General features: G+C 46.6%; 1 protein-coding gene across 4 annotated transcripts in view; it reads right to left on the bottom strand.

The window, feature by feature from the left end:
• PTPRO (protein tyrosine phosphatase receptor type O) overlaps nt 1-22,958 on the bottom strand; it is a 1,358,825-nt gene extending 1,335,867 nt beyond the window's left edge. For 3 of the 4 annotated variants that reach the window (XM_069628366.1, XM_069628368.1, XM_069628369.1), the window contains exon 1: nt 22,593-22,815. In XM_069628366.1, the coding sequence (XP_069484467.1) occupies nt 22,593-22,667 (75 nt within the window). In that variant the 5' untranslated portion in view covers nt 22,668-22,815. Of the gene's footprint in view, nt 1-22,592 lie in introns of all 4 variants that reach the window. The other variant, XM_069628367.1, reaches the window with a different exon arrangement.
• Between the last annotated feature and the right edge of the window lie 875 nt (nt 22,959-23,833).

The following is a 23,833-nucleotide window of genomic DNA, read 5'->3' as shown; positions in this document are numbered from 1 at the left end:
GCGGTCGGTTTGCCAACCGATGACAGTACATGATACAGCCGGAGAGCCATCTGGAAATGTAAGCCTTCGAGAGAGCCTTCCCCTGATTGACAGATCCAAAGTTCACAAAAAGTTGTGACGTCTTCCGAAAACTCTTCGTGCGGTCCACGTAGAACTTCAGCGCTCTAGCCACATCCAGCGAGTGCAAAGTCCTTTCAGCCTGCAACGGAGGCGATGGGAAGAAAACAGGCAACACCAAGGGTTCGTTGAGGTGGAAGTCCGACGGCACCTTGGGCATGAAGGAGGGGTGTGTCCTGATCACTACCCTCGTGTCGTGAAAAGTGAAGTACGGGGGCTTGCAGGAAAGGGCCTGGATCTCTCCCACCCGTCGTGCGGAGGTGATGGCCACAAGAAACATTGTTTTCCACGACAAGAACTTCAACGGAGCCGAGTGCAGAGGCTCGAACCGAGGTTCCATGAGCTTGGTCAGCACCACGTTGAGCTCCCACGCCGGGGCCGGGGCCTTCACCGGCGGGAACGATCTGAACAGTCCCTTCATGAATTCTTTCACCAGACGATGAGACCACAAAGACGTCCGTCCCGTGGTTCTGGTATATCGGGAGATCGCAGCAAGATGAATCTTGATGGAAGCGTGCGCCCGTGTCCAGCCTTGGCCAGCGTCAGCAGGTACGACAGTACTTGAGGAGCCGTAATCCGTAGAGGGTTAATTTTCTGTACGTGGCACCAGACAGAGAACCTCTTCCATTTGTGTCCGTAGCATTTAAGAGTTGAGGACGCCCTGGCCTTTGCAAGAACCCCTCTGCAGTCGGCCGGTATGTCGTAACCTCCAAACTCTAAGGCTGCAGGATCCAGGCCTGCAAGTTCAGCGACTTCGGGTCGTGATGGAGGATGGCGCCTCCTTCCCTGGAGAGAAGATCTGCATCCACTGGCAGTTTGATTGACGGGGACACTGACAAGTCCAGAAGGTCCGGGAACCATATCTGCCTCGGCCACGCAGGTACGACGAGGATCATCCTGCACCGTGACCTCTTGAGCTGGTTGATGAGCCGGATCAGCAGCGGCAATGGAGGGAGCGCATATAGGAACAGGCCCTCCCAGGGGAACGAGAAAGCATCGCCCATGCTCCTCGGCTGGGGAAACCTGCTGGCAAACCTCCGGCACTTGGAGTTCGTCGCCGTCGCGAACAGGTCGATCTGGGGTGTGCCCCACCATCAGAAGAGGCGGTCCACTAGATCCTGTCGTAGTTCCCACTCGTGGCACGAGCGCAGCTCTCTGCTGAGCGAGTCGGCGATGGTGTTTTTTATTCCTGCCAGATGAAACGGCACCAGAAACATCCCTTGGGCGACGGCCTAATGCCACAGATCCTGTGCCTCCTTGGACAGGGCTGGGGATCTGGTACCGCCCTGCTTCCTGATGTAGAACATGGTGGTGGTGTTGTCGGTGAAGATCCTCACCACCTTGCCCTTGAGGGACGGGAGAAAGGACCTGAGGGCCCAAAACACTGCACGGAGTTCCAGGACGTTGATATGGAGGGACCTCTCCGCCGGCAGCCAAAGACCCCTCGCGTGCAGGTTTTCGGTGTCCGCTCCCCACCCTTCCAGGGAGGCATCCGTGGTCACTGTCTTCTGGTGGCCCGGGGTCTGGAAGTCCATGCCCGCCGTCAGATGCGCGCGGGTGCCCCACCACCGGATCGCTCGTCGGAAACTCTCGCCGAGTGTGATCCTGTCCTCGAAGCTGCACGTCGTCTGGATCCAGCGCGCGTCCAGGAACTCCTGCAACGGGTGCATCCGAAGCCTGCACAGGCGGATGAGATAAATGCAAGAAGACAACATTCCGAGGAGGGACTTGATGGACCTCACCCTGGCCGCGTCCGCAACCAGCATCCGCTGCACCTTGCCCAAGATGGCCCTCGTCCTTTCCTCCGACGGAGAGGCCAGAAGCGACACTATGTCGAGTTTCGCTCCCAGAAACAATGCGTCTTGCGCGGGACCCAGGTGGGACTTGGCGTAGTTTATGGAGAATCCCAGGTCAGTGAGTAGTTGGACGGTCCTTGCCATGTGCTCCGCGGCAAGCTCCTTCGTCTTTGCTCGGATGAGCCAGTCATCCAGGTAGGCGTAGACGTGGATCCCCTCTAGGTGCAGCCATGCTCGAGAAGGGCCTGAGAAACTTCTGGAGTCCTCCAAAAGCGTGGCTCGACGAAATCTTCACCCTTGAGGGGCGTAGAAGAATCCGACACGGGTCCCCGTAGATCAGATAAAGAAACGGTGGAGCTTGAGGCTCTTTTGACCGAAAAAGAGAAAATGTTCCTAAGAAAAAGCGCGAAAAAAGCACTAGCGCTCGAGAGCAATAGCACGAGGATCCCAACACTTGAACGTGCGGTATAAATCTGAAGATGGCTGCCAGAGGCGGGGCTTAGGGAGATGGCAGTCATTGGCTGTGGTCAGTATGACACAGAGATCAGTGATTGGTTACTACTACGAAAGACAGATCAGAAACGAAACTGATACTGATTTTTCTTTACCGAGGATTCCCAGCCTGACGACGGGGAATATTCATGAGCATGTGAATCCATGCCAGACCCCATGCTGGAGAACAGTATTAATCTCACATGGATTAAAAGTGACCATCCCATTCAAACCCGTAATAGAAGTAATTGCCCCTTCCGAAACTTGTTGCTTAAGTCTACAGGCGAGCCATCTGTCACATTTTTCTCCCTTCTCGAAGTAGGCACATTTAATCCTATATAAATCCTTTTCAGCTCTTGCACTCAAAATATCATTCAAATCCTTTTTCAGTTTCTTTAGCTCCTTTTTCTTATCGGCATCAGTCGGATCACGAACCAAGTCACTCATCACCTCCGCAATACAGACATCAGTTTCTAACTGCACCTTAGCCATTTTGTTCCTCCTGCCACAGGACAAGCCCAAAGTAATGCCCCTCATTGTACATTTGAACGCCTCCCATGTAACTTTCTTATTTAGTTCATCCGATCTATTCTCTCTCACAAAGCATTCAGCCTCAGACCCGATTTTTTCCAATATAATCTCGTCATGAAGAATCAAGGTATTCATCTTCCATTGAAATGTTCCACAGCACTAAAAATTCGAACACAGACTCAACAAAATAGGTGCATGGTCCGTAATCGCAATAGAACCAATCCGACTACTCAAAAGATTCGCAGTCAACCCACCAGTCGTAAACAACATATCCTGAGATCCTGAATAAAATGTGAACTCCATAGAGTCAGGATGTTGCAGCCTCCAACAATCCTTCAGATCAAAATCCTGAATCAGTGCCTAGAACGAGCAAAAATGAGCATCTTTTCTCTGTAATGATTAACGCCCAGTGCAATCTACAAATGGATCACCACCCAGGTTAAATTCACTACCGAGAATAACATTAGGGCAGTTCAAATCGAGTATTAATTGCGATACACCCCCAAAGAAAGTACCGTCCCCCATTGATGGAGCATAAATATTGCACAGCACATGTCGAACACCCTGTATATCCAACAAGAGAGAAATAGCTCTCCCTCCCGATCACAGCTAGCTTTCAGAACTGTAACAAGAGAGTTCCTTCCCAAAAGAATCGCAACCCCCCTACTCTTAGAGGAGTAACAAGAAGCAGCAACTTCACCTAGCCATTTCTTACGTAAGACACCAATATAGTCTAGCAAAAGGCGAGTTTCCTGTTAAAAGAAAACATCACATTGCATGTCTTGCATACAGTTCAAAATGTTCTGCCGTTTGACAGGATTATTCATACCATTGACGTTCCATGAAGAAACCAAAAGTTGAGACCCTCTATTGACAGATATCTCAAAAGATCTGAGGTAATCCAAAAAAATAAATACCAGTCCAAAAGTCACAATAAAACAACTACAAAAAAAACACCCTATACCCCCTGTAACAGAAAAGTGACACCAACTCTGAAAAGCGAACGAAAAACCAACCTAACACTCCCAGCACCCCTCCCAATGAATGAACCTATGTAGCATCAACTCCTAAGATATACCCCTTCGCAGAAACACTAAGAAACCTCACATCAAGCAGGATGAAATCAAAAACCAAAACCCTTCAGAACACCCAGCAGCACACTCATATGGAAATAGTCATTACCCGACCCTTTCCTCCAAGAACGTTTCCAATGTACAACAAGTATAGAGCGTAAAGATAACCACATCCCTAGAGAGAAAAATCAAACCGGCCACCAAAAACATAGTGAAAACTCATTTAGCACATGTGTGCAGAGCACACATTACATGGATAGTGTAAATACAGATAAAACACCAATGTAGCATTCTCAAAGTCACCACCACCCCACACATCCTCATACAAAGTGCCCATTCACTTAGCTAATGCCACCACACCCCCAAGTACCCCAAATATCCATATCAAGAAAAAGTCACATAAAGCAGGCACCTGTATAATGCAGTGTTAAAAAAAAATAAAAAAAACGGCATCAAACTAGAAGCCCAACTTCAGAGTGCCGGTTCATCAATCAGATAAATCTATATATGGGGGGGGAGGGCATATGAAACAACACATGGCAGCTAAACAGACAGCTTCCAACACGAAATCCAGTGCACTCGGAAGGATGATGGCTTCAGGGATGGATATTGATCCTTGGAGTAGGTCCGAGCAGAAAAAGAAAAGCCCCATCTGCCCTGACAACCGTCAACTGTATTGCGGGGCATTGAAGCTGCCTCCTTGTTCCATACCCACCATCTCCTCACCCTTCCCAGGAACCCTTGCTTATATACACACGCTAATGTGCCCCTGAAAACATATGTGGGAAGGCTATCCTTGTATAAGAAGCAAAGGTGAATCGACAACATCTTAGTCAGGGCTCTAACAATGTACATATAACCCTCTCTGCCCACCACTTACCCTCACCAACCACTCAACATGCAGTGGGCAATCACGCCAGTAATTCTGCAAGGTTTCACATACACAATGTATATATCTACCTTGAAGGCACAACACCTCTGAATATAATTCTCAAGGTGAAGATATACCTGGGCCCAAACGGTAAAGGCCCAGGAATACACAGCAAGATACTAAAGAATGGGTTAAGAAACTCAAACCACAGCATCAGATGCAATTGTTGTTGTCACTGATACCTCCTTTGTTTTAGTCTGTGCTCCCCACACTCTGAATTGAGATGTAATGTGATGTAATGCAAGTGGTCTTGTACAGCACCCATCTGTCACTATTGGTGGCCTCACTGTGATTGGCCCTGTAAGGAAAAAGAGGATGGGGTCCATTACTGGGACAGTGGGAAAGGCAGATCTAAAACTTGTGGTGTTGATGGGTGCGGGTCAGAAGTACCCGTTTCCTGAGGGCCAAGGAAGCTTTCTCTCAGTTTGGCTGAGAATCTTGGCAGTATATTATCGATAAGAAAGATCTAATAGACTACAGTGCTTTGGGTCTCGTTAGCCGCTGATGTGGGAGAGTGCAATAGGGCTAAAGAGGAGAGCTTAGTCATGGTTGGTTCATGTTGATGTGCCAATGGCTAGGCCTGTGGTGGCCCATCTGTGTGGGGTGTGTGTGTAGTATAAGTTGGTAACAAGATCTTAGAGGGGAGACAGCTAGTCAGGGATCTCGCGCTCGCTCTCTCTCTCTCTCATTCATTGTATCACATGTGCAACCGAACAAGAGTTGGAGTTGGCAGGTGAAGGGGAAGGGGCAGTCTGTAAATTACAGTCAATTTCCATAAGCTACAGCAAAGGGTTGTGGGAGGCAAGTACCCTTGGTTCAGAGAAAGTGCTACTTGAAATTTGAGCTGCAGTCCCCCAATTTGCCTTGCTTGGCCTGGTGGTTGGCAGACTGAGAGATGCCTCAAAACTCACACTAGCATTCTACGATGCTGTGCTCAGTGGCCTGTTGGGAATTCTGCCCATCTTGGGCAGGGAAAGATGGCGTTTGTCAGGCATTGGTTGGGGCAGAGGCCTGATTCTCTGCTCATTTCATCCCCCAACGATCTACCCTGGTGTCACCCTCATGCCCATATAGTTTTCTTTGTATACCCAATACTGGACTCTGAGACCCTGGGTCAGTGGTACGGCTATCAAGTTTCATTACTGAGTCTCAATGAAGACATCCTGATATAGTAGTAGTAGGAAATGTTTATTGGAATAAAAATGTCCATTAAACACATACAGAGCAAATCAGAAATAAAAACATAATCCATCAGTGCATAGTGAGTGCATTCATCGACGTAATGTTTAAGAATGATTACATGAAGAAATGACAATAAAAACACACATTTAACCAAATCTTAAAATGCAGCAACTTGACTTTGTAAAACCCTTCTTTCAAACATAGCAGCCTTCGGTAAGACAACAGAGGCCAAGCCCTCAATTCAGTTTCCGCCATTAATAAAAAGATCATGGCCGGCCTGTACTGGCGCAGGTCTGTATGCTTTAAAACTAACAGGATAGTTATTTTTCTTATTTTCATATACCTTGGATAGAACTGCACAAAACAGCTAAGATTATCATTTGGGGCGCCACAGGCAGGGGAACTTGGATCATCTAGATAGCCCACCCATTTCACAGTGTTACTCCTCAACCGTAGGCAATTGAAACGTGCCCTGGTAATGAGCCAGCTTTGGTGTTTTTTCCTGGCCCAGACAAGGTACGGCTGTAGGGTTGGCGTCCCACTTATGAGCTGGTGGTAGCTGTCCGCTTGTGACACCCATTCTACATTCATGCGTTTGGCCACAATTGCCCGTGTCACAGTCTCTTTGAAAGATCTTACTTCCTGTGGCAGTAACACTGCCGTGGGAAGTAACGCAACCGAGACATTAGACTGACACATAAGCTCATTTACAGATCTCATCCACTGTATTTTGATCCACAGGTCCCTATTCAATGCAGCTTTTATAATTAGTAAAAATGTTTATTTAAAAAATAGATAGGCCACATAAAAAAAAATACTAGCATCCTCCGTTTTAAAACTTCCTATGTAAAATTTTGAGCTATTCAAGCTCAAAATTCGAAAAAGCAAGCACAGGGGCGCAGCCATTTTGTGAAATGGAGGCCCTCATGTGCTGGCTTTTGCTTTTGCGGCACTAATGAAGGAAAAGCCAGCCAGCTGTAGTAAACAAAGTCTACCGCTGGGTGGCTTTCCCTTCATTAGTGCCGGGACTCGGAGGACGCGGACCGGAGACCAGAGCAGGAAAGCTGCAGCTGAATCTCGGTAAGTGCTATTTATTTTTTTTACAAAAAATAAGCACTAGCTGCGTTTTTTTTTTCTAATTTTTCCGGGCTGGAGGAGCCCGGAAAACTTAGAAATAAAACCGCAGCTTTAAAAGCGTTGTATTCATGTTTGCGGTCGCTTTTGAAGCGACCGCAAACATAAATACAACGTTATTGTGTTGGAAAACGCTGCGGTTTTTCTTTCCAAGTTTCTCAGGCTCCTCCGGCTCGGAGGAGCCTGAGAAACTTGGAAAGAAAAACCGCAGCGTTTTCCAACACAACCGCGTTGTGTCTGCCTGAATCTGCTTTTCTGTTTGGGGCTCTCGGGCTCCCCACCGGGAAATCAGTTGCAGGTAGAAACACTACGCGCCATGTAAACACAACCGCGTGTGTTTCTGCCTGCTGTGGCTTTCACTTTGGGTCTCCGGTGCTCCCCTGGGAGCACCGGAGACCCAAAGTGATAGCCACAGCAGGCAGAAACACACGCAGTTGTGTTGGAAAACGCTGCGGTTTTTCTTTCCAAGTTTCTCAGGCTCCTCCGAGCCGGAGGAGCCTGAGAAACTTGGAAAGAAAAACCGCAGCATTTTCCGACACAATAATGTTGTATTTATGTTTGCGGTCGCTTCAAAAGCGACCGCAAACATAAATACGTTTTTAAAGCTGCGGTTTTATTTCTAAGTTTTCCGGGCTCCTCCAGCCCGGAAAACTTACAAAAAAAAAACGCAGCTAGTGCTTATTTTTTGTAAAAAAAATAAATAGCACTTACCGAGATTCAGCTGCAGCTTTCCTGCTCTGGTCTCCGGTCCGCGTCCTCCGAGTCCCGGCACCAATGAAGGGAAAGCCACCCAGCGGTAGACTTTGTTTACTACAGCTGGCTGGCTTTTCCTTCATTAGTGCCGCAAAAGCAAAAGCCAGCACAGCAGGGCCTCCATTTCACAAAATGGCTGCGCCCCTGTGCTTGCTTTTTCGAATTTTGAGCTTGAATAGCTCAAAATTTTACATAGGAAGTTTTAAAACGGAGGATGCTAGTATTTTTTTTTTATGTGGCCTATCTATTTTTTAAATAAAAATTTTTACTAGACCATCCCTTTAAATGGCGTAACATGGCATTTTTGTTTCCCCATAATCTTAGCCATAAAGTACTTGGGCGACAGCCCAATCATACTCCCAACAACCCATCCCCAGTTCTCTATGAACCAAGGTGCAGGAAGAAGACCCAGGGAATCCGAGGAGCTTTTTGAAGAATCGGTTTTCCCTAACCTGCATATCAACAGGCTTGCAATACCCCCATAGGGCCGCTCCATATTGCGTGGCTGCCTTTACTTGCATGGTGTAAACCTTGAGGGCTGATTGCATATGCATTTTGCCGAAAAACGGGGCAGGCCACCCAAATACTGGCACATCTTCAGATATAGAGACATTGTGTTCTTTTAATTTGTTATCCTGTGGTCATGCAACCTATTCCATAAGTAGGTTGATAATAAAAATCATAATTCAGTTTAATTTTATTCAAACTATATTTTAAAAACAATGTTGTGTTCTTATGAGTGCATTCTGTCCAAACCAGCATCTGTGTGAAATGGGATGATTTGAGATTTTGTTCTTAGTTTATCCACGCAAGGTGCTCCCTTCATTTCCTCAGAGGGCATACACTGTTGTTTCATCAAGGTAAACTACTTTGTGGTAACATACTCTGTCGCAAGTCCCTCACAGCAGTATCATAGTTAAGTGTATGTTGAGGGTAAGGGATATAGGGGGTGGGTAAAGGTAGGAGAGGTGTGGCTACAGGTGGTTAGGAGCACATGGGGGGACCGCAATTCAAACAAACAAACAAGAAAGAAAATGCCACAAGGTCATTTCAGTGAAGTAAATTACCACAAGGTTATTTATTTTGATGAAACACGTCGAATCATGAGAAGAGAATGTGCCTGGTTGAAGAAGGTGGAACATGCCTTTGACTGTGCACTCATTGGACTCAGTATGTCTTGGAACCAACTCAGCAGTGATGCTGAAAGTGACTGTTGCAGTCACTGTAGGTTTGATGCACGAGCAGCAAAAGAAAATATGTTGACAGGCTCAGAATCCAACTAGATTTTCAGATCAGAGCCAAAGTTGAAACTAGAACCCAGTTCCCCAAGCTCAGCAACTAAGCCACGCGACTAGATCTCGGCATCACACAATACCAATGTTTTAAAGCTGTAAGCACGATTGAATATTTGCGATTATTGCAAAAGATTAGGATTTTATTATTTCTTCTATTACAATCCCAAACTTTTGGAGGTTTCTAGGAATCAGGTTTTATACATATGTTAGCTTATCCTTACCGTCTTTATTTCCTAACTTTTTGTTTTGTGATTTTGTTTGTTGCTGCCTACATTCGCGAGCATCTCTTGCAGGGTTAAGCCTAGAGTTTGGCCACCTCTACCTAGCAGTAAGCCATTGGAACCTCACCGAGCCTTACGTTCGTGTCCGTTTATGAATTAACTAGGTTTGCATTTATGGAAGCTAGTACATAGCACTTTAATCATCTATTTTCTCTTCCCCTCTTTTTGACTTCCTCCCCTTAGAAATTGTCAAATTGGTGTATGCCTGTTCATATCATTGTTTAGCTTTTATTTTTGATTTGTGAAATTAATCAAGATTTTCGAATCAAGCCTTCATTGACCTATAGGTTTCTGTGAAATTCAAAACACCATGCAAACATTTCTGAGAAAACCTTCGTCGTTTTAGGGGCCTTGTTACATGAAATCCAGGATGGGGGAATGCTGACTGGTTGGTTTTACATAGCAAATAGTCTATAGACAAAGACTATTCCCATAGCTCTCAAAGGAAAAGTGTCCATTGCCTGAATCCTTGACCATCCTTCTGGAAACAAAGGCCCTCATTACAAGTTATGCCGGTAGTCATGCCGCAATTTGCGGCATGGCTGCCGGCAAAACCGCATCCGTGTCCGTGTCCTCGGAATGAGGATTTACCGGACCATTCCGAGTTCGGATGGCCCGGTAAGTCCTCACTCGAGGACACGGACACGGTTCATCCCCATTCCCATTTCAGCCCCCATAGGGCTGAATGGGAATGGGAGAGGGAGTAAACAACGGGCCATTACGAGAAGGCCCGTTGTTTGCTCCCTCTTCCCCTCGCGGGACCCGGTATGCACGCCTGGTTTTCCCAGGCGTGCTTAACGTGTCCCGCGAGGGGACCTCGTAATGTGGCGGAACGGGTTGAACGGCGCCGCAGCCTTTTACGGCGCCATTTAACCCGTTCCGCCAGGGTCGTATTGAGGCCCAAACAATAGAACAATCGGATTACAGCAATTGGGATGTCCATGATACCAAGATGACTAAAAAAACAAGCAAAAAACCCATAAAAGAAAAACACATCATGAAAGCGTCCATGTTGAATCTTGTGAACCTAAACAGAAACCTATGAATGCAGTGACAAGTGACACTTTTTTTTTTATCAGGTGTGACATCCACGCAGGGTCATCCATTTTGCCTCTTTCCGGGGCACAGAAGACAAGCATCCGTTTAAGGCTTGTCCATGGAGAGTTGCTTTCTTTAGGGTTGGATGCATTCTCCTTGGCTTGCTTCTTGAACCCTGCAACTCGTCTGGCTTCCCCTGTCTAGAATGGACCACATGTATGACTTGTTTGTTTGAACACTTCCTGCCAGAAAAGCGATTTGAAATAATCTTCCATGTACACATGAGGATTCCCTGGACATAACATACGGACACAGTACCCGGAAAGCATGTCTCTGAGGTAAGCGATTAAGGCTGGCACGATGTTCCAGGCATTAAAGAACATATGACAGGCAGATTTAAGGTAGCAATCAATGTTCTCGTTTTTTGGAATAGGCTCAAGCACTATGTCTCCAGCCAGACCCTGGAGGGCCTCGGATCCCGTCATTTCAGACTAGCTTTGGTCATATCTTTAGTCTCGGGAGGATAGCTCAGGGGCAACGTGCTTTCCTTGGAAGCAAGACGACACGGAGCACCACAGGTTCGATCCCCGGGTCCATGCTTTGAAACCTCTGTGTATTAAGCGCGTTATAAATAACCTATCAAATCAAAAATCAAATATCCAGTGTGTGCATCCATTCCCTGGATACTGGGCCTTGCACCTTCTTATTTTTGCTGTCTCAGAAGTCCATTAGTTTACATCAAAAGTATAAAAAATGTCACCTGCTCGCCTCACCTGTGCTGTTTTGCACCGGCTAGCGACAATGTCCCATTTACTCAGTCAGATATCTGAATATATCACTGTTATTAGGGTATTTATTGATCATGGACCTAGCGTCGGGAAGAAACAAAGCACTTTGCAAGGCATAAGGAGAAAAGCACAGTGGGAAAACCAGATTACAAGAGGCTAATGCAAGGGAGCGGGGAGCACACAACAAGGGGGGTGGGCAATTTGGAAGCAAGGGATCTACAAGCAACCACAATTTGAAATCGTTGGGAGCAGATCATCGACTTCAAGTTAGGTGGGGAGTGGAGCGGGTGTGGATTTAGTTAAGTTGTTAAGATCTTCCGCACTTCCGTTAACGATGCTCCTCCCTTAACCCGAGCGCTCGACGTTAGGGCATGAAAGCTCAGTGCTCTCATCATTTTCTCCTGGTCTCTGAGCTAATTTGAGTCTTCAGAATTCCTAAACCTAGTCCGATCGGGACACTCAGCAAATGCTATTCTTTGCATCGCATTCCTGACATTAACAGAGGGTGCATTGCAGCTATACAGGCATGTTTTGTGTTGCTGCCATGCACCCGCTATTGTGCACCAGCACTTAAAGTCCTCATCCTGCAAACATTGCATTTCACAGGGCACTGTTGCCTGCTCCTCCCTTAGGGTGAGTTTAGTTGATGGGCGGGCCTTGTTGTTATCATGTGCCTTGCTTTCTAGAGTCCACCCTTTGTTATTTCATTCTGTAAGTAATATACAAGGCAAAGACAATGTTCTAAAGCAAAAAAGCATGCTTTGGAGTTACCTCGCCACTACACAATGCATTGCTCAGTGGGTCCGAACTGGAGCAGAACTCCCAAAGGAGGCTACTGGTATGTGCAGTGGCATGTGTGGCTTTGCTGACATGGCCTATTCTACTCTTATGTGTAAGTGACACATGCTAATAACCATCCATTCATGAGCACTCCCTCACCTTCACTACTCCGCCAGATGATCATATTCAAGGCAGCCTGAGCTTTTTCTGCCTCCAGGGCATGGTGACGTCTGCCCTGCGTCAACCGGTGTGGCACAGCGGTCTTCCTCCCATAATCATTCCACTTACTCCTTAATCTCTGGTGCCAGGAAGATCTGATCTGTAGCATAACTGTTCTACGTAAGTGTCCTTTTACCCAGGCCCCGGGCTGCATGAAATGCAGGACGATAGAGGGTCTGGGAGTTTAGGCGCGGGGTGGGGGAAACCGGCGCAAAAGCGTAGGGAGGGGCGTCCGTACGGCGCCACAAGAAACAAAAGCCCAGGAAGGGCAGGAAACAGCACCTGGGAAGGTGCGAAATGTAACTGTTCATAGAGCACAGCAGCTGCAAAGGAGAAGACGAGGTACCGCAAGGTCAGAAAAGGGGAAGAGGGGAGTCGAAGAGATCAGAGGAACAGACAGAGGCACCGACCAAGAGAAAGAAAAAGGATAAAAAGAAAGGTACTGTGAATAATAATGTGGGGAATAAAATCGTAAAAATGTTAAAAAATTGCGTCACGGTTTCGGGTAAGTCGCCCAGAACCAATGACAAGAAGAGCAGACGGGGGAAGGGATCCAGGGTGGAGCAGCAAGGGAGTCCCTCAACTGAAGCAAGCAGTGATGACGAAGAAAGGGATCACCTAAGGGCTTGGGTAAAATGGAGAGGAGTGGTGAGCAGGGAAAAACAGAGAGGGGGGGCAGGGGCAGAACCCAGGGAAACCCCGGTCCTGGCACCACAAGGGGCACCGGTAGTCCCGGTGCCGCAAGGTGCACTGACAGGGCCAAACGTAGTGGCAGGGGACACACCACCGGGGGCAGCACCGACGGTGGCAGCGGCAGAAAACGGGGGGCCACTCATGACAAAATACGGCAGGCCAACCATGGGTAAAGACGCACAGGGCAGGTCAATGAAAGCGATGGCTTGGTACATAAATGACAAAGTAAAGGAAACAATATGGAGGAAGGAATTGATCGATATCTTTACATTGTTAGATTGTCAAAAGAGGGGGATGAATGTGGCCCTAGAGGACATGAAGGAGGACGAGAAAAGTTTACTAAAAAAGGGGCCAGTAGTAAGGAGTTTTGACAACTGGATGTCGGCCTTCACCATAATGTCTACAATTATATTACAAAAATTCCCGGAAGACGGGGGTAGCATTAGTTGCGTATCAACAGAGGGTGCTGAAGGTACACGCAGCATTTGGAGGTGACGCATGGCTGGAGTATGACCACGAGTTCAGAAAGGAGATGGACTGCTTTCCGGATATGGGCTCGGATGAAGAAAACTTTAATCTCTACATATTTAATGTGCTAAAGGAGAAATGGGATTCCAAGGAGCGGAGCACAGGGGGACAACAGAGACGGCAGTATTGGCAGAATGATTACCAAGCGGATTATCGATACAATAGCAGAAAGTACAAATCCATCTATGACAGAAATAGAGACCAGAGTTTTCGGAGCAGAAATTATGGGTCACAGAGAGGGTGGCAGAGCAGCCGGCCCCCGACAACTCAGGGGGGGGCAGTGGGAGCACGGGGACAACACGAGCAGAACCAGGACAATGTAGGAGTTTTGAAAAGGGGATACCCTGTAGCTGGGGATGGAAGTGCAAGTTCAGCCACAGGTGCGAGAGATGTAAGGGTGACCACAGCAGCTCCAAGTGCACAAGGGCCGCAGCTCCAAGCGGCAGAAATGATGAGACGCGGAAATAAGAACTGGGGCGGGAAAGGGGCCACGCCAGTAAAAATCGAGAGGATGGAAAGGTGGCTCCAGAAATACCCAGACCAAGAAATGGCAGAACAGATCCGACAAGGCTTTAGAGAAGGTTTTAACATCCCGTTTACCGGGCAGGGAGCGCAAGACATTCCTAGGAATCTAAAGTCGGCAACTGAAAACAGAGATATAGTGACCAGTAAGATCAGGAAAGAAGTAGAACTGGGGAGGGTGGAGGGCCCCTTTACGGCCTTACCATTCGAAGAATTTATATGCTCTCCACTAGGGCTGGTGCTGAAAAAGGACGAAGGGGAATACAGGCTGATACACCACCTATCCTACCCCCCGGGGGCCTCGGTGAACAACAGCATCGCCCAGAGCGACGCAACAGTATCATATTCAGACTTCGAGGAGGCAGTAGAACTGGTCAGGAAAGCAGGAAAAGGGGCATGGATGGCGAAAGCAGACATTAAATCGGCATGCCGCCTGTTGCCAGTCAACAGCGGGTCACAAAGATGGTTTTGTATGCATTGGGAGGGGAAATACTTCGTTGACAAATGCCTCCCGATGGGGTGCGCCATCTCATGCGCATATTTTGAGAGGGTAAGTTCATTTTTACAATGGGCAGTAACACAAGAGATGAGGGAGTCCATGATGGTACATTACCTGGACGATTTTTTATTCGTCGGCCCCAAAGGTGCGCATATATGCAGGGCAACACTGGACAAATTCGTAGAAATAACAAGCAAGTGGGGTTTTCCTCTGGCGGAGGAGAAAACGATGGGCCCAACGCAGATTATCCAATTCCTAGGTATAGAAATTGACTCAAACAAAGGAAGGTGTCGGATCCCGGAGGACAAGGTGACGGATCTGCTGAAGACAATAAAGGAACTACAGGGAAAAAACAAAGCGACAGTGAGAGAATTGCAAGCGCTGGCAGGAAAGCTGAACTTCACAGGAAGAGTCATACCACAGGGGAGGGTGTTCCAGAGAAGTATTGAGCTGAAAACAAGAGGTGCTACCAAGGGGCACCACACAGTCAGTTTAGGGTTAGGAATCAAGAGAGATCTGGAAGTGTGGGCAGAATTTCTGAAATACTTCAGTGGGTCGGTGATATGGCGCTCACCGGTGAACGAGGAAGGTAAAAGGGTGTTGTTCACCAATGCAGCAGGTGGCCTGGGTTTTGGCGCAATACTGGGGAAAGAATAGTGTGCAGGCAAGTGGCCAAAAACATGGCCCTCGTCTGACCCTTCAGAAAATGAAAAAATCCTTTCTAATCTAGCTCTTGTTACCTCAGCACTGAATGGTCTGTTAGGGATTTTGCCGTCAGCATTACCACCTGTACAATCTGTGTTACCCAACTCTACTGCTAACTCGAATTCATAATGTAAAAAGTTTATCATTCAATCCTGGAACTGTTGTGGTTTTAATAATTTGTTAACTTGGTACAATAACATGAATATTGAAGATTTGCCTTCGTTCTTCTTTCTACAAGAAACTATGAGTTGTAATGATTTTCAATTTGATGGGTTTACTGCCGTTCACAGTGCTGCTATACCCCACTTAGCCTGTCGACCAGTTGGAGGCATTACTATTTTACTCAACAATGATCTCTCTTATGCAATAATTCACAGGATGTCTAATCAATTATCTCTAGCCCTTAATGTTGACATTAATATTTCTGGAAAGAAAAGAGTTATGGTAATATCACTGTATTGGAACCCATCTCACTTTGCATTGACAAAGCTATCAATATATTAAATGAAATGTTGATGGATGCCATTTGCACATATCCAGACATTGAAGTCATCATTTGTGGTGACTTCAATGCATTTTTATATGCACCATTACTCATTCCAACGCACAATACATCATCTAATCACTTTAAGATTGCTTGTGCAAACGGTAAAAAATGGGCTCAGTTTTTTTCATGTTGGGATCTTGCTCTGATTCAACCTCAATGCTTAAAATCCTTTTTCACATGGCATAGGACCTTTGCTCTTCCACTGATTATATAGTGGTCTCAAAACACTTATCTGGAATTATTTCCCCGATCATCTCTAATGTTCCGTTATATGGAGACCATGCTATACTGTCAGGTACTATGTTTGTGGAATTAGCTTCCTTTGCTAGATCACAAGTATTGGCCCTAGTTCATAGTGACCGACATCTTCTATCAATTGGTTGGAATATATCAACTTGCCGTCAAATAAATTTTCTTGTCAATCGCGATTGGTGGCCTATTTCCAAGCTAGAGGATAGTAATTCACAGGTCATCATTTCCTGGAATCTTCAGATGATAAAATTGCACCTAATCGCCATAGCTGACACTTCCTTAAAGCAGCAAAATTCATCTTGGTCTGAGGGTCTGCTATCAAACATACTTGACAAACTAAAATCAGAACGAAATAGCACACTAAGAACTTTGAAGAAACAGTTTTCTTCAATGGAGTGTATCAGCTATGTGGTTGCAAAAAAAAAGCCTTTTAAGTAAACATAAAAATAAAATAAAAGCTGCACGTACCTCATTTCATTTAATAGGTAATCAAAACATGGTGAGGTTGATCTGTAATCACAATATTCGTGATATATGAAAGATTCTTAGGGGAGCAAATAAAAGCCTTCAGCCTTCTCTGGAATCCGCCATGGATGGAACTTCATGGGTTGCTTTCTTTAAACAAAAATATCTATTACCAGAACGCTTTAAAGAGGTTGACATTATGGCTTTAGCAACACAGATTCCATCGATCTGTCCATGGTCCATAGAAGATGTTCTCTTTGCAATAATTAAATTAAAAACCCCAAAATGTGCAGGCCCTGATGGTCTCCCGCCTTGTGTCATCAAGGACGACCCACTTTTTTGGGCCACTCTATTTTTGACGATTTTTCAATCCATCTTTGCTTCAAAAAGTCTTCCATCCTCCTGGACCTGCTCCATCATTATCCCTCTTCATAAAAAAGGGCCCTTAAACAATCCTCTTAATTTTAGGCCCATTGCACTAATTGATGTCGCGGCCAAAATGTTTGCACTTCTTCTGCTGAAAGATGTTGAAAAACATATTACGGAAAAGTGCATATTAAATAAAGTACAGACTGGTTTCAGAAAAGACATGGGAACCCAACTAAATGCAACCATTCTTGCACACCTCATAGCTGGAGCGCATGGTCCTTTACACAGACCTGTTTTCATTGCATCACTAGATCTTTCCCCGCATTTGACTGCGTTATTCGCAGCATACTTTGGGAAAAAATGCTAAATCTCAATTTTCCGTCTTCTTTAGAGCACTCATTGCATTGCTGCATTACCATACCTCTTTCAGAGTACGAATTTCTAACAACGGGCTGCTGACTGAGGCCATTCCGACGGCAATTGGCGTGAAACAAGGATGTAACCTCGCAGCAGTATTATTCAATCTTTATCTTTCAGACATTGAAGACCTCTGGGATTCTTCACAAATCAATGCGGTTCGGCTTTGCAAACTCAAACTTTCTTGGTTGGCATATGCCGATGATGTGCTCTTATTTGACAGCACGCAATCTGGCCTTCAGAAGAAATTAGAAATCTTTGACCAATTTTGTGTATCAAACAACCTCACAATAAATTTCTCAAAATCTAATATTCTAGTGCTCACTTCCAAAAAAAGGTGCAGAGATTTTGCTGGCATATTAACTTCAATTATCTTCAAATTGTAACACAGACCATATATTTGGGTTACAATCTGGCTAATAACTAACTCTTCTGCCACTTTCTGGCAAAAAGCATTGATTGAAAAAGTACTACCCTTACAAAATCAAATGAAAATCATATTCCGAAAATATTGCAAGTTTTCTTTAGTGAAAATATTTGAATTTTATTCTAAAAAGGTAGAAGCAATCATATTATATGGACTTGATCTCTGTCTTTTAGACCTATCCATTTTTCTAAATAAATGAATGGCTAATTCGTCCTTTTTATTTTACGCTTGTTATATATTAGTAACAGAGATACCTTTTATTTTGTCTGAAAGATATGTGAAGACAGATATTGCATTCACTTGTTTTTAAATATCGGAATAATGAAATTTTGTATAAAGATGTAAATTGTGGAAGTTGCATAAGAACTGCGATATCATTTTGTAAAGATGCGTACGCATCAAAAACAAAATTTAAACAATAAACCTTTAAAAACATTTTTTTTAAAAAAAACATGTCAAGTGGCGGAATGGACAAAAAAACATAACGCTGCTGGAGCTCTTCTCGATATGGGTTGCGTTATGTGCATGGGGGAAAGAGCTAGGAAACAAGGAGTTGGCAGTATGGTCAGATAACATGGCAGTGGTGCACGTGTTAAACAAAGGAAGTGTGTCATGCATGATAGTGTTGGAATTAATGAGGGCAATCACACTGGAAAGCCTAAAAATGAATACATGCATAAAGGCAAGGCATATCGCTGGGGAAGAAAATGTGGTGGCTGATGCAATCTCTCACTTTCAGTGGGAGAAATTCAGGGAGCTGAGACCGGACGGCAACAAGGAAAGAACGCCCACGCCGCGGAAGGCATGGGTCCCGTTGGAGGCACTAGAAAGGAAAGCACGGTTGGCTACAAGGTCGACTCAAAAGAAGTGGGAGAAGAACGGAGAAAAGAATGGGTCATCGACAAGCTGACCAGGAACGCCCTAACATACAAAATGGGTAAGCAGTACAAAAAGCATGTAAAAGATGTGTTGGTGGAAACAGGTGTAAAAGAGGTGGAAAAAATTTCTACGGAAAACATTTGTGAATTTCTCGAAGGGGCATTTGCCAAAGGGAAAAAGAAAAGCTGGGCAGCAGCGCACCTAGCGGCGGTGGCATATACCACAAAAGTGGCGGGCATACCAGACCCGACCGACAGCGCTAAAATAAAATACGCTATGAGAGGATGGGCGAAATTAGAGGGGAAGAAACCAGATAACAGAAGGCTGGTAAATTGTGGGAAGTTGATAATTCTGTTAAAAGTGCTGCGAGACACATGCAGCAGCACGTATGAAACCGCGCTGTTCAGAGCAGCATTTGCGCTAGCATACTATGGGGCTTTCAGAGTAGGGGAACTGGTGGCCAGGAATACGGTGGTAGGAGACGGCCTGCCAGGGAAAGACATTAACATGGGAAACAAGGGGATGTCTATAATGCTAAAGAGATCTAAAACATACCAAACGGGGAAGAGGAGAGCAATAGATCTCAATTGCATCAGAGAGAAGGACCACTGTCCCAGATGCATCACCCAAGAATTCCTAGATCTGCGACCAGAGGTCGATGGACAGTTATTAATACATAGGGACGGCAGCGCACTCAGCAGGTACCAGTTTCAGGCAGTATTGAAACAGGCGGTGGCAAAAGCAGGATGGGATCCAGCCGAATTTGGGACACACTCTTTCAGGATAGGAGCAGCGACCTCTGCGTGGGCAGGGGGCCTGGGAGCAAAGGGGGTGAGAAGAATTGGGGGATGGAAGTCGCAATGTTTTAAAAAAATACATAAGGGAGGAACTGATATGACACTTATCTCCCCCGTTTCCATAGAGGCCGGACCCTACAAATCGGCATGGATAGTGGGGCACTCTTTTGTGACCCGGGCAGGCAGGTGGCTGGAAAAGGAGAAGCAAGCACTAGATTTCAGAAACACAATTACATCCTGGTGGGGCCTCCTGGGGATGCACTGGGAGGACATCCACGACAGGCTGTCGGACCTAATAGGTTTCAGGGACCCCCCGCTCCCCGAGTACCTAGTTATACATCTCGGAGGGAACAACCTGGTGAGCGCTAATAGGGGTAAATAACAAAGGAACATTTGCGAGTCGCTGCATAGCGTAGCCCGCAGCTGGTGGAAAACCGCGATTTTTGTGTCAGAAATAATACCAAGAAGGGTCTGGTATGGGGCACAGAAGAGGCACGCAATCGAAATAGCCAGAAAGAAGCTAAAAAAATCAGTAGAAAAGTACTGCAGGAGCACAGGTCTGCACTTCATAAGACATGGCTTACACCGGAGCAATCCAGACATGTTTCACCAGGATGGGGTACACCTATCAAGGAAAGGGATGGGGGGTTTTTCCAACAACATTTTTAGGGCACTCCAAGAACGAGGTTGTAGGTAGGGTGCTTTTGGGGGGGACCTGAGCGGGCGTAAAGAACACCTGCTCAGGTGTGGCGGCATGTGCCCAGGAACGAAGGCCCAGGGATAATGAGGACTCAGGAGGAGCCTTGGGCAAATTCGGGACTGGACTCAAGGTGCCCAAAAGCATATGGCAGTGTATTTATTTTGTTGTGTTGTATTTTCTGTAAGAAAATAAAATGCCTACGGCCTACAACTTTTCCGTACACATAAGTTGTCTGTAATTTATTACTTAGGTAGGGATCTGGTAAGAGAAGCAAAGTGAACCCACACTACTCAGCCTATGGCTGCTCCACTTGCAGTTGCGTGATCCCGTCTGCTGGCAAACTTCAGAGGACCCCCGACTGTTCTTAGGTACGCTCAAGACTGCCTGTCATGTTAGTGATGGTTTTCTTGGCACCATACTATTTACAATTGATATGAGAATGTTTTACACAAGAGGAAATGGAGAATATGAATTTGTCTATATGTTCATCTTCCATTACAGTTTGAAGCAACAAATGTGTGCCTTTGTATTTAGCTTTGACTTTGTAAAATAGAGTGCTGAGCTAGACCATGCAATAACAATCTAACTTGTTTCACTTTTTTTCAATTTCCACAATAGGAAACAGAGAAAATAATGTCGCCCCAGTTTTGAAAAGTGATAGACAAGTACTAAAACCAGTTTTCTCCATTTCTCAATATGAATTCACAGTGCAAAGCCTATTTGCTCCAAGTTTGCCCTTGCACACAAAAAGGGATACAGAAACGTTGCACGGGTGCAGGTGCAGTTTTTGCTCTAGTACTAAAAATGTTTAAAAAACACATTCTGTCATTGCATTTTTGCACCAGGATAAATAGCGCACTTGCCAGTTGAATTAGTGCAGACTGGATTTGCTCCGAAAGAATGAGCACTTACAGAGAGCCACTTACTGTCGGAGGCTAGCCAGACACATCCGAGCAACGCATCTCCCCCCTACATTACATTACGCAACCGTAGGACGCACGCCGCCGCAAAGCATGTGGCAGCGTGGGCGACAGCATTCCCCGCGGTGCTGAAGGGACAGCTCCCGAGGCCGCACGTCCCCGCCCAGCCTGCCTTGAAATTGACCATCACAGGGACTGCTGCCGCCAGCGCGTGAATTGCGGCTCATCGTTGTGCAGTTACACCCCAGCCTGGCTCAATACAGTCACACACACACTGCACTCCTACGGCAGGGCGGTTATGCGGGGACATTAATCAGGTATGTTTTGCAAAGGGAAGGTCCAGGCTCAACACACTCTCTCTTCAGTCCGGTGTTGATATTAGTTTGACAATCGTACTTAAAAAAAATAATAATAAATAACCTTGCACGTATAAGTTGTGAGTCAATACACTTTAAAGAATTGCACTTGCTAAAAGTGTCTACTCGGCCCCTGGCCGCCCCTAACACCGTTAGAGTGTCACAAATAACTGTCTTCAAACACTGTTGACATCACTCTGGGGTCAAGTCCTAAAAATTAAAGTGGGAGGACTCATTAACAACATCCCAATAGAATGTGGCGTCACCAGAAATTAGCATATTAATCTGTGCTCTGAAAAAAAGGGGGTCCTTCTGAAAAAAGTGGGGGACTCCGTCCACCCGCGTGTACCCTCGAATTGAGCCCTGCGCACCCCTCTACTAAAAACATGCACGTTATGTCGACGTGGATTGCTGACATAGGACGACCGTTTCCAATGCCTCCTGGTTTTGACAAGTTGATCTCTCCATTTCCAGTATTGTAAAAGGGTTGGGTGTTTTAGCGCAAACATCTCTCACATAACATACAATATCCGCTATCACTCAAAACGTGCGTTCCGAACAGGGGCGTTGCTAGGGGGGGGGGGGGGGGCTAAGGGGGCTATAGCCCCGGATCTTTTGGCTGTAGCCCCGGATAGAAGCTCAGGAGCTACAGCCAAAAGACTAGCTAGCCCCGAGTCCTGACAGCCTGGACATTAGCTTAGCCCCGGATCTTTTCCAGACCTAGCAACAACTCCCCTGGTTCCGAATATCGGAACCTATAACGATATGGAAAGAAATAGCGCACGCGTCTTTCGCCTGGCGGTGTTTGAAGCAGAAACCAGGGCTGAGCCAGGCGGAGTGAAAGTGACCTCATTCCGCCCGAGGAGGCCAATTCTGTCGCCCCGACCTTTCATGTCAGCTCCTATTATTTATAGCAAAAGAGACACAGGGGGAGGTGGCACGCGCGGGCATTTCAAGGGCCACCATCCGCCCTCCACATGAAAACAATAGCGACACAGAGGATAGCACAGCTGCCCTGCCCTGGCACGGGACGAACGGGCGATGGGGTGTACAGATGCTAAAAAGCACAGAGGGCACTTCCGACCCGTTTTGCGATCTCTTCTTACCTTGATGCACAAAAGCAGGCACATCAGGGGGAGAAGCATGGAGCCGCCCCCTCCCTTCCGCGGATGAGGCTTCATTGAAATGAAATGTCAGACCTCCCGGCGCAGGCTCGCCTCCAAACGGGAGCAATGGCGACTCCGCAGCTGCAGCAGCAGCCGCCGCAGCATCAGTTGCGCCGGCCGGCGCTCTCGGCTCCCCGGGCGCGCATAAATCCGGCGCCGCTTCCCGCTCCTCTCCTGGCCGCTGTTCCAGAGGAGCGCTGCTCGGCGGCTGGCGCCCTCAGCAGACGGGGAGGGCTGCTGCTGCTGCTTCCCAGACCACCTGCCCTCTCGGAAGCATGATCAGCTGGCGGCAGGCGGAGGCTGCTGGGCTCCGCTCCTCGCTGGACGGATGCTGCACAAAGATCCCCGCATTGCTCTGGCGGCGCGCGAGCTGTCAGGCCTCCTCCCAGATTCCGAGCATCCCCTTGACTCCTCCCCCGAGAGGCTGTTCTCTACCCGCGGGTTAGGGGGGGGGGTGCTTTCAGTGCGAACACAGGTGCTGCCTAGAAAAACCTCTGCTTTTCAATACAAACACCAGAAGCCATGTTTTTTGTTCTTAAAGAATATGACAAGCCTAATAAATATTATCCTCTGTCTTTGCGACATTTTACACTGGCGCGGTTGCAAGTAGAACGAGAACAAGTGGCAGGGTGACCAGATTTTGAAGATAGCTGTGACAGGCCACACACATAAAAGTAGAACTTGCACCACACGCCCATTGAAAATGGACCCTACCCCCAAGGCCTCACAGATCACACGAATGATTTCCAGCACTTCTCATATAGATAAACTACAGGGTTGCAAAATGTCACGTCCCTAGAGCTCTTTGAGGAGCTTGTGCTGTGTTGTTGTAGGCGTTGGTAGGCTTTCTTCTCTGTCAGTCTCCTTGGCGCAATCAATAACTGCAGGTGGATATGATCAAAAAGGGTGGAGGTTCAAGCCTTCCCTGGGGAGTCTGACAACGGTGAGAATGGAAAGGAGGGCAGCTTTAAAACTTTTATTAGGTAAACATGTCACATTGAATTGCTACATTTCTGCAGTTTCCACCTTCCTTTTCCCAAAACCAGGACATGTTTTTGAAATAAAAAAAAATACTCTTGGGGTAGTGGGCCAGTGGTCGTAGTTCTGTGACTGTCCATACAAAATCAGGGCGTCTGGTCACTCTAGCTAGTGGGAAAAATCGTGTTCTTTAAATACGTGTT

The sequence above is a fragment of the Ambystoma mexicanum genome, chromosome 12 (assembly GCF_040938575.1).
Source record: "Ambystoma mexicanum isolate Mex_15411 chromosome 12, UKY_AmexF1_1, whole genome shotgun sequence".
Classification (NCBI taxonomy): Eukaryota; Metazoa; Chordata; class Amphibia; order Caudata; family Ambystomatidae; genus Ambystoma; species Ambystoma mexicanum.
The sequence above is the reverse complement of the archived record's forward strand: the minus strand, read 5'-3'. Positions and strand labels throughout refer to the sequence as shown.